The sequence below is a fragment of the Hibiscus syriacus genome, unplaced genomic scaffold (genome assembly GCF_006381635.1).
Source record: "Hibiscus syriacus cultivar Baekdansim isolate YM2019G1 unplaced genomic scaffold, ASM638163v2 tig00110931_pilon, whole genome shotgun sequence".
In the NCBI taxonomy this organism is placed as follows: domain Eukaryota; kingdom Viridiplantae; phylum Streptophyta; class Magnoliopsida; order Malvales; family Malvaceae; genus Hibiscus; species Hibiscus syriacus.
Window position 1 is genome coordinate 1173249 of NW_024062918.1, and position 13693 is coordinate 1186941.

Here is a 13693-nt window from a genome sequence, read left to right on the forward strand (position 1 = left end):
ATTATTAAAAATTATAAAATAAATTTTCGACTATAGGGCATTGCTTTGTTGAGTCATCTAACTATTAAAAGTTACAAAATGATCATTAGACAATTCATATGTTCTAAACTCGCCCTTTTACGTTAAAAAAATGACAGTCTTTTGAGATGAATGTTAGCGTAAAAAAATGACAGTCTTTTGAGATGAATGTTAACATGCTAACTAAGATTTTACCTTAAAATTTAAACATTTTATTTTATGAAAATAAAAAGGTTAACCTAATTATTGGCAAAGACATGAACTTGAATAGTTGGTTTTTGCTAATCTGTTGTGCATGAATTGTTGAACCGTAAATTTTTATTAATTTCATGTATATAAACTGTCAAACAAATTGTTTTTTAGGTTAACAATTTAACAACAAGATTTATCCATATTATTTAATTAAATTAAATTCTCGATTTCATGAAGCATGTGAACTAAATTGTTATAAATTAAAATACAGGGACTAACTTCTCAATTGAAACGTCAAATTACAAGTACATGAGATGAAACAAAATCACTTCCATCAAGAGTTTGTTTAATATTATAAATTTATTCAAATCAAAATTAAATTATAAATTAAACTCGAATTTTTTATAACCTAAAGTCTCTAGTTATTGTATACTATAGTATATTCGTCTTTCCTTTATTATTTTTTTAAAGAAAAGGTTGTCTGTGGTTTCACTGGCATATTTAATGGCACAATCTCTTTTATTAAATTCCAAGGAATATTTTTAAGGTTTAGGTAAGAATATTTTTTTTTATTTTTTTTATTATCTTTCCTTTATTATTTTTTATTAAATGCCACATTCTTAAGGTTTAGGTAAGAATATTGGTCCCTATTTATAATATTAATCCAGATGGAGACAGTTTTATTAAATATTAATTTAACTTTTATATTATATTATATTCTTTTAAAATATTACTTCGCTTTCTATTAATTAAATTATTGATATAATAATAAATGATTCTCGTTATTTAAAAAATATTATTTATATTCTTTTATTAAATTAAAATTTTTATTTTAAGATAGATATCAAAACTCGAATTCACATAAAATATAATAGTATAAATATTCTTAATCAGTCAATTAAATAGTGAATTGCATTGCATCAAGTACCGACTTTAATCTCCGAACAAATTCCCTCAACTCATTTACTTCATTCGTAAAAATCAGGGTTTAAACATCTGATCTTACTTAAAAGATTTAATGTCATATCTCATTAGACCAACTTATTGTTAGTAAATGACGAACTTTTTAATAGATAAAAATAACTTATAAAAAATATAATGAAATTAATTATTCGAGTAGGTTAATTTTATAATTCTTACTTTTCTGGTCATGTAAAAGAATGAGTCCCTTGAATTTGATGCCAAATCAGATTATTGATATTTTTTATTAACCCAATAGTAATATAGCGTGAAAGGAAAGAAAGATTCATAAAAGAAGATATTCCTTGGAAAGAGGAAAAAAGTTAGATTTGAGGAGTTTTTAAAATATCTAATCAAATTTATTTTCGAATATAAATATTTTTTATACGAGACCCATCGAGAAATAGATTAAAAATAATATAATTCAGAAACACAATAATATTATACAAAATTTCTCTAAATTTGTGACCCTCCCGATCTTTTAGGACTTTATCTTGGCTATTCTGAATCGATTCGTATCGTACATCTAATTATGATAGATGAGTCTCCTAACGAGAATTTTTTTACATACACAAGCCTTGAATTAGAGACCTGGCTATAGAGTACTATTTACTTGTGTCAAAACTATTGAGAAATCTTAAAATTTATGAGTTTCGGTCTACTTGGACACGTAACATTCTCTTTAGATAAATATAATTAGTCACAGTTCAAAGGGTTTAAAAATGGTTCATTAGAACTTCATCAAGTTAGACGATAAATTACAAAAAGATTATATGGTAGTATATCAAACCCTACATATAGTTGTACAAACATAATAATCCTTATCGAATAAAATTTTATCACATCACGATAGTTTCTCTTCCGCACTCCAATCGGGTCAGTGGTGAATTATGGCCTGAGAGCCTCTGCATCCATCGCATATCCTATTTTTCTCCCAATTTATTTCTTCATCAATTGAGATCCACGTGATTTTTTTTGTGGATAAAAAATGAAATCTAAATCACAAACTCTAATAAATGAATAATAAAAGTTTATACGAAACAAATACAACGTATCAATATAAATCATTAATGAATTATCGAAGATATTTCGATTTCGAAAAATCTTTCACTTCCATCCTCCACCCTAATCCCAATCATTTTGCTATTTGAAATAAAATTTACTATTAACGGATGACATAGAAGAGCAACATTGAAGAGAAGACTTTCTTCGTCGTTAATGGAGGATAAAGGTAATAATAATTAGTTGGCAAAGAGTGAAGAACATTAACTATTGTTTCTTTAGCATGCCATTGGTGCGTCATTTTCGCCTTCATGTAAGAAAAAAAGAATATATTGAAGATTTGTAGTATGTAATAAACCATGTGTAGCTATCATTTTCACCTTTTATGTCAATTATTCTTTGTCTAAAATGATGGACACATGAGATTATAATTATAATTAAAATTTTATCTTTATTTTAAAATATAATAAAAATATTTGACATAATTTACACATTACTTGTATAATTTGTTGATGAGAATAAGTTAGGCTCATTGGTTATTTGCGGTCAGCGAGAGAATAACAATTGATCGATGTTTTCATTGAGGAGGAGATGACCCATGAGGAAGAAGAAGAGGAAGGCGGGATCGAAGTGTGAAGGGTTCGAGCCCCATTCCGATCTGAGTTCAAAATATTTATCGTGATCTTTAGTGTTCTGTCAGTCATAAAGTCATGATGACCATTTGTAGGTTGATCAAGCTAGAAAGATCTAGTTATTAGACCTTGGATTTTGCCCTAGTAGAGTCCTCGTCTATGCACTACAGTTGACTTGAGAGTTTGTGTTCGGGGGATAGGAGTTTTTAGAGGCTCTAGTAAGTGGAGAGGTGTATTTGAAGGTCGATTGTTGATGAAGTGTTGACAATTTAAATGAATCTGATGCGACATAAATTAAGATATTTTCGAAGAATATCTTCTAAATATAATATAATTATTTTTAGTTGATAATATATCAAATATTAACTTATATATATATATATATATATATATATATATATATATATATAAATTACTTCACTTTTACAAAGTCAAAGAATATAATAATTTTGTATATTCTTTTGATTGTTTTAAGCAGTAGAATATCATATATATGTGTGTGTGTGTGAATAAATCATGGGTATACTATAGAGTATATAACTTAGTGGTTTGGATATGAAAAGTAGTATCGGTCGTTGCTTTCATTGAAATTTCATTACTATTCTTCTGTTCTTTCGGCTGCTAGGTTCATCGAACTTTTACTTTGCGTGCAAATTTCCTTTATATTTTTTATTCATTCTTTTTATTATTTACGTTTGAAGTTGAAAATGATCACTAATACTATTATCGTTTTCAAGGTTTAAATCTAAGCTTCTCCCTTCAACATATAATATGCTTTATCAATATACTCAACACTCAACGAAGTACTAAATTTTAATGGTATTATCAACCGATTTTATTTTAACATGATAATAAAATTACCTTTAATATTTGCATAAATGATTATTTTATCTCATATTCTTTTTATTTTGGAACACTTCATCTCTCGATATTTCAATTTTTTATCAAAACAAATAATGTTAATGAAAATTGTTAATAAAATACAAATATTTAATAAATTTAACAAATACAACGATATTATACTAAATGTAAAGATGATTATGATGTAAAAACGTCATTGTTGTTGCCCAATTTTGATGTAGCGTCTCCATACTTGGAAACGTGGGCTCTTTAAGTTATTCAACGGCTCAAATCTTGTTTCATGAAGACAATGAGAGTTGCGATCCGACCGGACAAAGAAAAACCATGATTTGAAAGGAATCGGGGCCACTGATATTGGTTGATGGACACTCGTAAATTAAGCACATTGCTATAGGGTTGCTGTGGTCCTCAGAGCAAATTTTTTGGACCACATTTTCGTTAGGTGTTTATACGAGAATATAACTGTAAATGAGATGAGACATATCATAAAATGTTCGAGTTTAATTTGATCGAAACTTGATTAAAATTTAATTTGAGTAAGCTCGATTCGAGTTCAAACTTAACTCGAGTTTTAACGAATCAATACAAGCTACTTGGTACATAATTCAAAAAATCTCACAACCAACTCGATAATATATTAAAATCTTTAATTTTTAAATTAAATTGTTAATAATTTTAATTTTTTTAATTATTGTTTTAAAAATAACAATAATGAACATGATAATTGGTATTCACAATATTTAGAATTCAAATATAATAATTCTTTTACGTTAATGGATTGATTTATTTAAAAAGAGTTGAGCTAAAAATATTAAATGACTTGGATTTAAAAAAAAATAGAAGTAACAAATCTTCACAATTCTTTCGAGTTCAATTTTTTTCAAGTTTGAATTGAATATTAATTTCTTATTTCTAGTCAAACTTATCAATTTTGAAATCGCAAGCTTTCAAGTTGAACCCGACAGTACTAAAACTCGACTCGTTTCATTTCCACTCTTAATCGAGAGTTCAACGTCGATCAAATAGGATATCAATTCCGAATACATAGATTTTTGGAAGAACTATTCATTCTTTCAAAAAAAAATTATAAGAGTAGGATAAAGATCAAACCCAAAATCAAATCTGGGATAAAGATCCTATTATTTGATATAATTTTATTCAACTAGGATTATTATATTCGTACAATGATATATATATATATACATACGTATAATCTTCTTGTAATTTGATATTCTAACAGTTTGTATAACGGTGCTTAAACTTGACAATTTTTATTACTTTGAACTCATACTCAAAAGTTACCATTGGAAGCCCAATCAAACACATTGATAGCTAAGAACCCTAATCAGATTAACCATTATACAAATTGTTAACATCGTAACTGTGTTTGTATCTTAAGATGTCCCTATGTTACAAATATGGAAACCGGAAATCCTAATCGATCCCTGTTGTTTCCGGCCTCGTTAAGGCATCACGAGAGATGTTTCTTATGTAATCTCAATTATCGGATCATCTACAAATAGCCGTATATAAATTTAAATGCTCGTAAATCTATTCTACCGCTGCTGAAGTACGGGTACCGGAGACCACTCGACACACTGTAAATGGGGCAATGTTCACAAACTTGCATTCATCAAATTCAGCTGACCTGAAAAACAGTGACAATGTTTAACAGATTTAGGCTCGAATCTTACCATATGCTTAGCGAGACTTCTTTAGCCGTTTTGGAGGCCTCCTTTTCTCTTTCCTCGAATCATTGAGAGTTTTGACATCGATGTATGGCTGCAAATAGAAAGAAGACGATTTCGATAGTTGAAGAAATAGATCAATTCATAACCGATGAAACCATATATTTATGGTAATCTGGAGTTTTGACATCGATATATGCTAAGTTGTGCCTAGGAGATCCAAAGACCGAAGAGCAACTAGATCAATTAATCGAAATAATGTCACAGATACTCATAATTATTCGGTTTAGAAGTAAGGGTTTCGCTCTATATTTATCGAAAATGATGGGAAGAGGAAGTGTTGAAATCAAAAGGAACATAAATGAAATACCTCGTCCCACTTTTTCTGAAGCTCCATAAGTTCTTGACATTTTGCAAGGCACTTGGCGTGGTATACAGCGGCTAACTCTTTAATTAAGGCCTTCCTCTTGATGATGCCGATCACTGCATAAACACGTATATATTATTCGAGAGATAGTGTAACACGGAGAGCGCAAGGTTCATAAAAATTGTTCGTGGATAACCACAAAATCCTAAATCCTCCCCAACCAAATAACTCTATTCACATTAACAAAGCTACAGCTCTGGTTTTATGAAAGGTATCCCTAAACCATAACCATCTCTCATCAAACACCACATCATTTATGATTCCAAACCATTCGATAAAGTAATCAAAACGCTTAGAATCAATCAAACACAGAGTGCACGAGGTTCATAAAAAGCATTCGAGGATAATCACAAAACCCTAAATCCTCCCTAGCCATATAACTCTATTCACTTTAACAAAGCTTCAGCTCTGGTTTTACACTTTTACTAAAGGTATCCTTCAACCATAGCCCTCACTCTCATCAAACGTCATAAGTTCATAACAACTATAATTCTGAACCATTCGATAAAGTAACTGAAACGCTTATAATCGATCAAACACAGAGTGCGCAAGGTTCATAAAAAGCATTCGGGGATATAATCATGAAAGCCTACATCCTCCCTACACATATAACTCTATTCACATTAACATAGCTGCAGCTCTGGTTTTACGAAAGGTATCCTTAAACCGTGACCCTTGCTCTCACCAAACATCATAATAACTATAATTCCGAACCATTAGATAAAGTGATTGAAATGTTTAGAATTAATCAAACACAGAGTGCGTGAGGTTCATAAAAAGCATCCAAGGAAAATCACAAAACCCTAAATCCTCCCCAGCCAAATAAATATATTCATATTAACAAAGCTACATCTCTGGTTTTACGAAAGGTATCCTTAAACCATGACCCTCGCTCTCATCAAACACCATAACAACGAAAATTCCGAACCATTCAATAAAGTAATTGAAACACTTAGAATCAATCAAACTCAGAGCGTGCGAGGTTAAAAAAACATTTGAGGATAATCACGAAACCCTAAATCCTCCCTAGAAAGACATCCTTTAATCATAACCTCGCTCTCATCAAACACCATAACAACATAATTCCGAACCATTCGATTAAGAAACTGAACCCCTTAGAATTAATCAAACACAGAATGCATGAGGTTCGTAAAAAGCATTCGAGGATAATAACGAAACCCTAAATCCTCCCTAGAAAGGTGTCCTTTAACCATAACCCTTGTTCTCATCAACACCATAATAGCTATAATTCCAAACCATTCCGAACCATCTGAAGAAGTAACTAAAATGCTTATAATTGCAAGGATACTTATGAATTCAAAACACATGTTAGCTAGTTTTTCTTGAGCAATCACCTGGAAGAATCAATCAATTACTAGTCAAATAGAAACAAAAAAAAAAACAAAGCATAAATAGAAAAAAGCAATAGAATCAATTCAATCCAGAGATAGCAGTAGCACACCAACAGATAATATCAACAAATAATCCAAACAAACTTCAAATTTGATTATTTAGAAAACAGATAAGAATAACCCAAATTTACAGAAAGAGGGACAATAATCAAAACCATTAAACGGGAAAACAAAGAAAACCCAAAAAGCATACTTCGACTAGGATCAAACGGTGGCGGCGGAGGTTCTGGCTGAGAAGCCGAATGAGGTTCGTGTTCTTGGCTCATGGAATTCGACTTCGAAGATTGCTTTCTTTTTTTTTTAAACAATACCCAGAACAATAATACTAAAGAACTTTAGAAGTTGATATAATCCGATGATTCTAGTGTTATTATTATGAAGAAGACAGAGGCGGTGAACTGGGTTTTTGCTTATATATATTCGTTTCGGCTTTAGCATCTTCTCTTTATCAAAGTCCATAGCTTTTTCCTACTAGCAAAGCGAATACGGACTCTGAACACTGTTTATGATGGTTAACAAAAAAAGAATAGGGAAAAATACACTATAGGTCACTGAACTGTATTAAAACGATCATTTTGATTATTAAATATTCAAAATTTAATCACTCAAAAAAATTAATGATTATTTTATAGTTTTTGAACATCCAATTATCATTTTAGTATAGTTCAATGACCTTTGATATACTGCATTTAGAAAAATACGGTACACCAGAAATCACTTAATTATTGGTAAGATTATAAATGAGTCATTAAATTTTTTAAAAAATTACTAACGGTCTATTCAATTAATCAATTTTTTCTAAATAAGTCACTGTATCATAAAGTATGTAACCTATATTATGTTACCTTCTAAGTTGTAATGGAGTGATTTGATCGTAATGATCGAGAAATTGAACTAATTATTAAAATCAATAAATGAGTAGCTTGACTATTACTAATAAGTGAAATTGAAATCTAGTTAGAAGCTCAGCGACCATGTACATAGAGTTTGCCCCTCCATAGACTGCCAATGCTGAGGGAAGTTATCAAAGTTGAAAGAGTTGGATCAGCAACATTGGCTTCATCTGCCACCTTTTCCCTTCTTAAAAATATTTCAGACAACTGAGTGCTCGAGCATGAAGACGTTGCTTCCGCATTGCCTGCTTCCCAACCTCCAAAACCTGCTTAACGAGGAAGAATGTGAACAACTAAAAGAAATATTGGGAGCACCAACATCGAGAGATGAAGAGAAAGTGGTTTACTAATCAAATTCAGTCTTCCCAAATTGAGAGGGTTGAGACTATACCAATTACCACAATTGGAGAGCATTTGCAGTACAAATGGAGCGCTGGCCTGTGATTCTCTTCAGCTTATTTGGGTTCATAATTGTTCTAAGCTAAAGAGAATTCCTCCATTTGTTCCACTAGTTGGCAATGGGCAGCCATATGCATATGTTCCACCTTCTCTTCACCGGATAGATACAAGCACAGAATGGTGGAAATCGTTGGAGTGGGATGATCCAAACTTTAAAAAATATTCTTCAACCCCATCCCATGTTTTCTAATTCTCATTTCTCCATTTCAATTCAAATTCTCATGTTCTTTAGAGGTGAGGACGGTAGAGCCATAGGCCATAGTCAAAAATGGCTATCCCTTTTTTCCCATATGTATGGGGTAAGGGGAGGTAAGATAGTAGGCTGCCCCCAACACCAGGTTGAGAGCAGCTTCCGTAGGAGACCTCCAAATTATGAAATGCCCTCCGTGGGACTTGATAGGCCATAGTCAGTTCCATGTATTACCCTGACCATCTGGGATTGTTATGTAAAGTGTTTTGCATTTCATTGTATGCCAAGTCATATTTTCAATTTCAACCATTTTTTTGGCAGTCATTACTATGCAGTTAAGAATGTCTGCTACTGAGGTCTTTCAGGATTTTTACTTATTCTAAGGCATTGAAATTTTCAGAGTTATCTGTGAAAGTGGAGTTTATTCAAGATAGGAGTGAAGGCTACCTGAACTAATGTATTGTGAAGTTGCATTACGGTGTGTATCAAACTCAAAGTAATTGGTGAATTTACATTTACCATCAGCTCGATAACACTGAAATAGATATGAATTATTTTATTTTGGTGAGAGTAATAGAAGGAAGCTGAGTTTTTTTCAACGGAATATAAGTTTAATTTCAGTGAAATTAGAAATCATTTAAATTTATGTGATTAAACGTTTTATCAATTCTAATGTGTGAATAATTGAATGTGGCAGCAACGGCCATAACAGTTGTCCAGATTTTACTACAAGACTTTGAAAAGTCATGAGGGTGAACCAAGGCAACTTTAAGAGCTATCAGAATATGGAACCCCCCCCCCACTGCTACATAATTCTGCACCTACCACAACACCACACAAAAAAAATGTAGAACACACACTTTACAAACACAGTTACTCGAATCGAGGACCTAGAAAGGAAAACATTGTTTTTTAATACTAAAATCACTTAATATTATTGTTCTGTTGGTACCGACCATGAGTAATTGAATGTGGCAGCAAAGATTTGAAAAGTCATCGAGGTGGACCATAACAATTGTCCATATCAATTCTTTGTACTAATTATTATCTGAAACAAGGCCTCGTTTCTTCTTCTTCACTGTTTTCAATCTCCGAGATCTCGCACAAGAAGCAGCCCAGTGGCAGGTAATTTTGCACTTGTGCTCACTCAATTCATCACATGCTTTTTAATCTTATTTGGTTTATGAGGTTATATACAAACTGCTGGAATAATGAAAAAACAAGGTTGAAGGCGGAGGAGGTAGTGCCACTTGGAGAAGTTGGAATGCTTTGAAGTATGCTTCCAGGACATGCATGAATTGAACAAGTTTGTCTCCTCCATGCAGCAGTCCAACAAAAATCTCATCAAGTACGCACTGAAGGCGAGCTCATCTTATCGGCGAGAATTTTATAGAGAAGATAAAAAGTGTAATAATCAAATGGATATAAGTTTTGTGAAGGTGAGTTAATTATGCTCCCATTTGATGTTCACCACCTGCAGATTAAAGAGTGCGGCGGTTTGAGAAGCTTAAACGATAGTATTCCTTCCTTAGAAAGTGCTGTTGACTTGAGGGTTTGTAGAATGGAGGATTGCGAAGAGATAGAGAATGTTGTTTCCTTGTCTCTTTCCTCTTCTCGCACTCAACCATTTCAAAGCCTTGAAAGTTAGAGTCTCCTTGCACTGCCAAAGTTGAGGGAAGTTATCAAAGTTGAAATATTTGGATCATCAATATTGGCCACCTTTTCCCTTCTTAAATATATTCGGATAACAGAGTGCTCGAGTATGAAGACGTTGCTTCCGCATTGGCTGCTTCCCAACCTCCAAAACTTGGAAGAAATTATTGTTGAATGTTGTGATCAACTAATAGAAATATTGGGAGCTCCAACACCGGAAGATGGCGAAAAAGGAAGTGATGCATTAATCAAATCCAGTTTTCCCAAATTTAGAGAGTTGACACTAGTAGCATTTACCAGAATTGGAGAGGATCTGCAGTAAAAATGGAGCAATGGTTTGTGATTCTCTCCAGCTTATCCAAGTTGGTTTTTGTTCAAAGCTGAAGAGAATTCCTCCATTTGTTCCACTTGTTGGCAATAGGCAGCCATATGCATATGTTCCATCTTCTCTGAAGATTAAGACAAGAACAGAATGGTGGGAATCGTATGAGTGGGATGATCCAGACTCCAAAAACCTTCTTCAACCCCGTGTTGTCCATTCGTAATGGCAATGTTCAAGAAGAAGTAAGCTATTTTTTCCTTCTAATTCTCATTTCTATATTTCAATTCATATTCAGGCTCTTATGTTCTTTAAAGGTAGAGTTGCCTCTTCTCGCAATCAACCACCTTGAAAAGCTGTATCTTTCTTTTCTGCCAGAGTTGAGGGAAGTTATCAAAGTTGAAAGATTTGGTACAATGAAATTCCATATCAGACAACTAATGAATAGAAAGATATTAAACGCTTAAGCATACTTAATCTTACATCCTTCTATATGATGTATAAATAACAATGTCAAGCGAATTAAACTCAATCAACAATTAATATAATATAAATAATTAAATTATGTCAAATTAAAATACATAGATTATGCTAAATATTAAAGTTGAATATAATAAAAGACTAAAACCTTAATTTAACCAGACTTGAATATAACAATAATGCACCCGCCATAACCTAAAATGATTCCGCAAACAGAATCGAATGGATCAAACTCAAAATATCCAAAACAACTTATATTAATTCGATCTGAACCCGAAAACTCAAGTTAATTAGACCCAAATCGAGCTAATCCGGTACCAACACAATCCGTCCAAATGCCAAGTCTATTGAACACTATTCTTACATAACAAAACATACAATGCCGACAAAGAAACTGAAACAGGAAGAAGAAGATAAAACTTTTTTCGACACTGATAAACTTTCACATCATTCTTCTTCAATAATGGTTTCCAATCTTGGATGACTCGAAGGTTTCTGGCTATATGTCATCAATAGTGCAAGCGCCACTTCACCCATGTTCTGCATGTATTTAACATCCTTCACCATGGTTTCTCCGACCGAACCATTCGAATTCGAAATATGACCCGAAGTCGAATATCGAACCAGATGTGAAATGAATGGAGATGATAGAGTTTTTGTCATGGGGGAAATAACAAAAGATTGATCTATAATTAGAACAAAAGGGACAGATAAGTTGTGTTTTCCTGCAGCAGCCATCGATTCTCTGCCCGAAAGTCGAATATATGATCTAATTGCATCTTCTTACAATATTTCTACCAAATTAACAGTTTGCATAGACTTGTTTGCAAATTCCCATGCTTCTCCTAAGCTTTTAACACTGCCCTCGATCCTTCGAGTCCATGGACTCCTTGTTTGCTCCAAGCTTCCCAGAAAGATTCCACAATTCCCTGCACTGTTGACTGGTTGAAGAAGACATCTCCAGAGACGAATGCATCCCATGCATCCTAGTCATATACCATCTTTATTAAAGCTTTGATTTAGACTATAAGTTGCAAAAGAAACTCAAACTTAACCCCAAACACTAATTTATAAGATGACGAGTTTGATCGAATTCGAGTACATTAACCACACTATTTCTCTGTAGAACACACAATCTGTTAGAACAACAGAGAGTTTAATAGGGTTTAGAGTAGAACTTAGCTTAAATTCCAGCCAAACCTAAATATAAAGCGTTTAGGGTTTAGGTATAAGAAACCTGTAACTAATATCATGTTAAAAAGAAACTGAAACCCTAAACCTCCAAAGCTGATTCATAAGATGGAGAGTTTAATAGGGTTTAAGGTATAAGTTAGGGATCCGTTTTGAAAACATGTTCTAAAAAATGATTTTCATAAACCCTAAACTCAACCTTAAACCGATTTGGTACCTAGAAGTTTACCTGTAGGATGGAAAAGGCCGTGTCTGCCACATATTTCTGTGATAATGTTCCACCTCTTTGTTGCAGTTTGTCTGGGTGAAGACATATTCTTGCTTTCTTATAAGCTTTTTTCACTTCTGAGCTTTCGGTAAGGCTTGTTAGATCGATCATGCGCCAACCACTGTTCGGCCATAGAATCTGAAACTCATTTTGTTCATTAAAATCAATGAGCATCCGTATCTCGTCCGCAAATTGATGAAATCCTCAGAAATAGCTTACATTATGAAGTGTTGAAAGGAGCATTCGGATATTATTTTCATTTCCAGATGACCAATGCTTCACATCTTCATCTTCTGATCTCTCTTTTCATTTCGTTTTTTGAATTTTTTGGTTTTTCTTCCTGCAGAGATTAAAGGAGAACATGTTCAGCTTATGTCACTCGAACTCGAGTAATTCTCCCTTGTCGTGTTGAAATTTATGTCAGACGCAGATATTTCAAGAAAAATGAAGAGTTAGATTAGCGTACCAGTAGAGATAGCATCGGTCCGGGGCCATCTGTTGGCTGATGAATAGATTCAAATGCATTAGTTTGATCTCTTTCATGTTCTCTTAGATCAAATTTTTTAGTATTATATCTTTGTTTTGCCCAAGCAATGGCTTCATCAATTGAAACTGCTTCTTCACTGCTACTTTGTTGAAAATCGGAGTTGATCTCGATAACATAAGAATTCGTAAATTCATCTTCATCGTATCCCGGCATGGGATTAATTTGGACTCCGGTTTCTGTCTCGGGTTCTCGACTGAAACACGAGGATGCAGGGGAATAAGGAAAGTTAAACTCCGAATTATCGACCGACAAATTGATGCTTCGGGTTCCAAGCTAATGGTTTCCGAGGAAGCAGCATGTTTGAAGGGAGCATAATATGAACTTTTGATCCAGTTTTCATTATGGTTTTCGTTTCCCGGTCGAAGGTTTTCGTTGTCGGATGAAACAGAGCTTGAATTTTAATAAATTTCTCAAACATGAGATGGTTAACTCTAGGAAGCATGGATACGAGTGCAATACAGATACGACACGAATACAATAATACGAGAAAATATATCTTTT

At 33.0% G+C, this 13693-nt stretch overlaps 2 protein-coding genes across 2 annotated transcripts; both read right to left on the reverse strand.

Moving 5' to 3' along the window:
* Positions 1-5294: 5294 nt before the first annotated feature.
* Positions 5295-7559, reverse strand: LOC120146771. The gene is made up of 3 exons (XM_039160269.1): positions 7386-7559; positions 5724-5836; positions 5295-5447 (listed from the first exon to the last, which is right to left on the reverse strand). The coding sequence occupies exons 1-3, from the start codon at positions 7456-7458 to the stop codon at positions 5367-5369; spliced, it is 267 nt and encodes an 88-aa protein (XP_039016200.1). The 5' UTR covers positions 7459-7559; the 3' UTR covers positions 5295-5366.
* Positions 7560-11952: 4393 nt separating this feature from the next.
* Positions 11953-13419, reverse strand: LOC120146788 (auxilin-related protein 2-like). The gene is made up of 4 exons (XM_039160282.1): positions 13112-13419; positions 12865-12985; positions 12607-12783; positions 11953-12172 (listed from the first exon to the last, which is right to left on the reverse strand). The coding sequence occupies exons 2-4, from the start codon at positions 12886-12888 to the stop codon at positions 12032-12034; spliced, it is 342 nt and encodes a 113-aa protein (XP_039016213.1). The 5' UTR covers positions 12889-12985; positions 13112-13419; the 3' UTR covers positions 11953-12031.
* Positions 13420-13693: the final 274 nt, after the last annotated feature.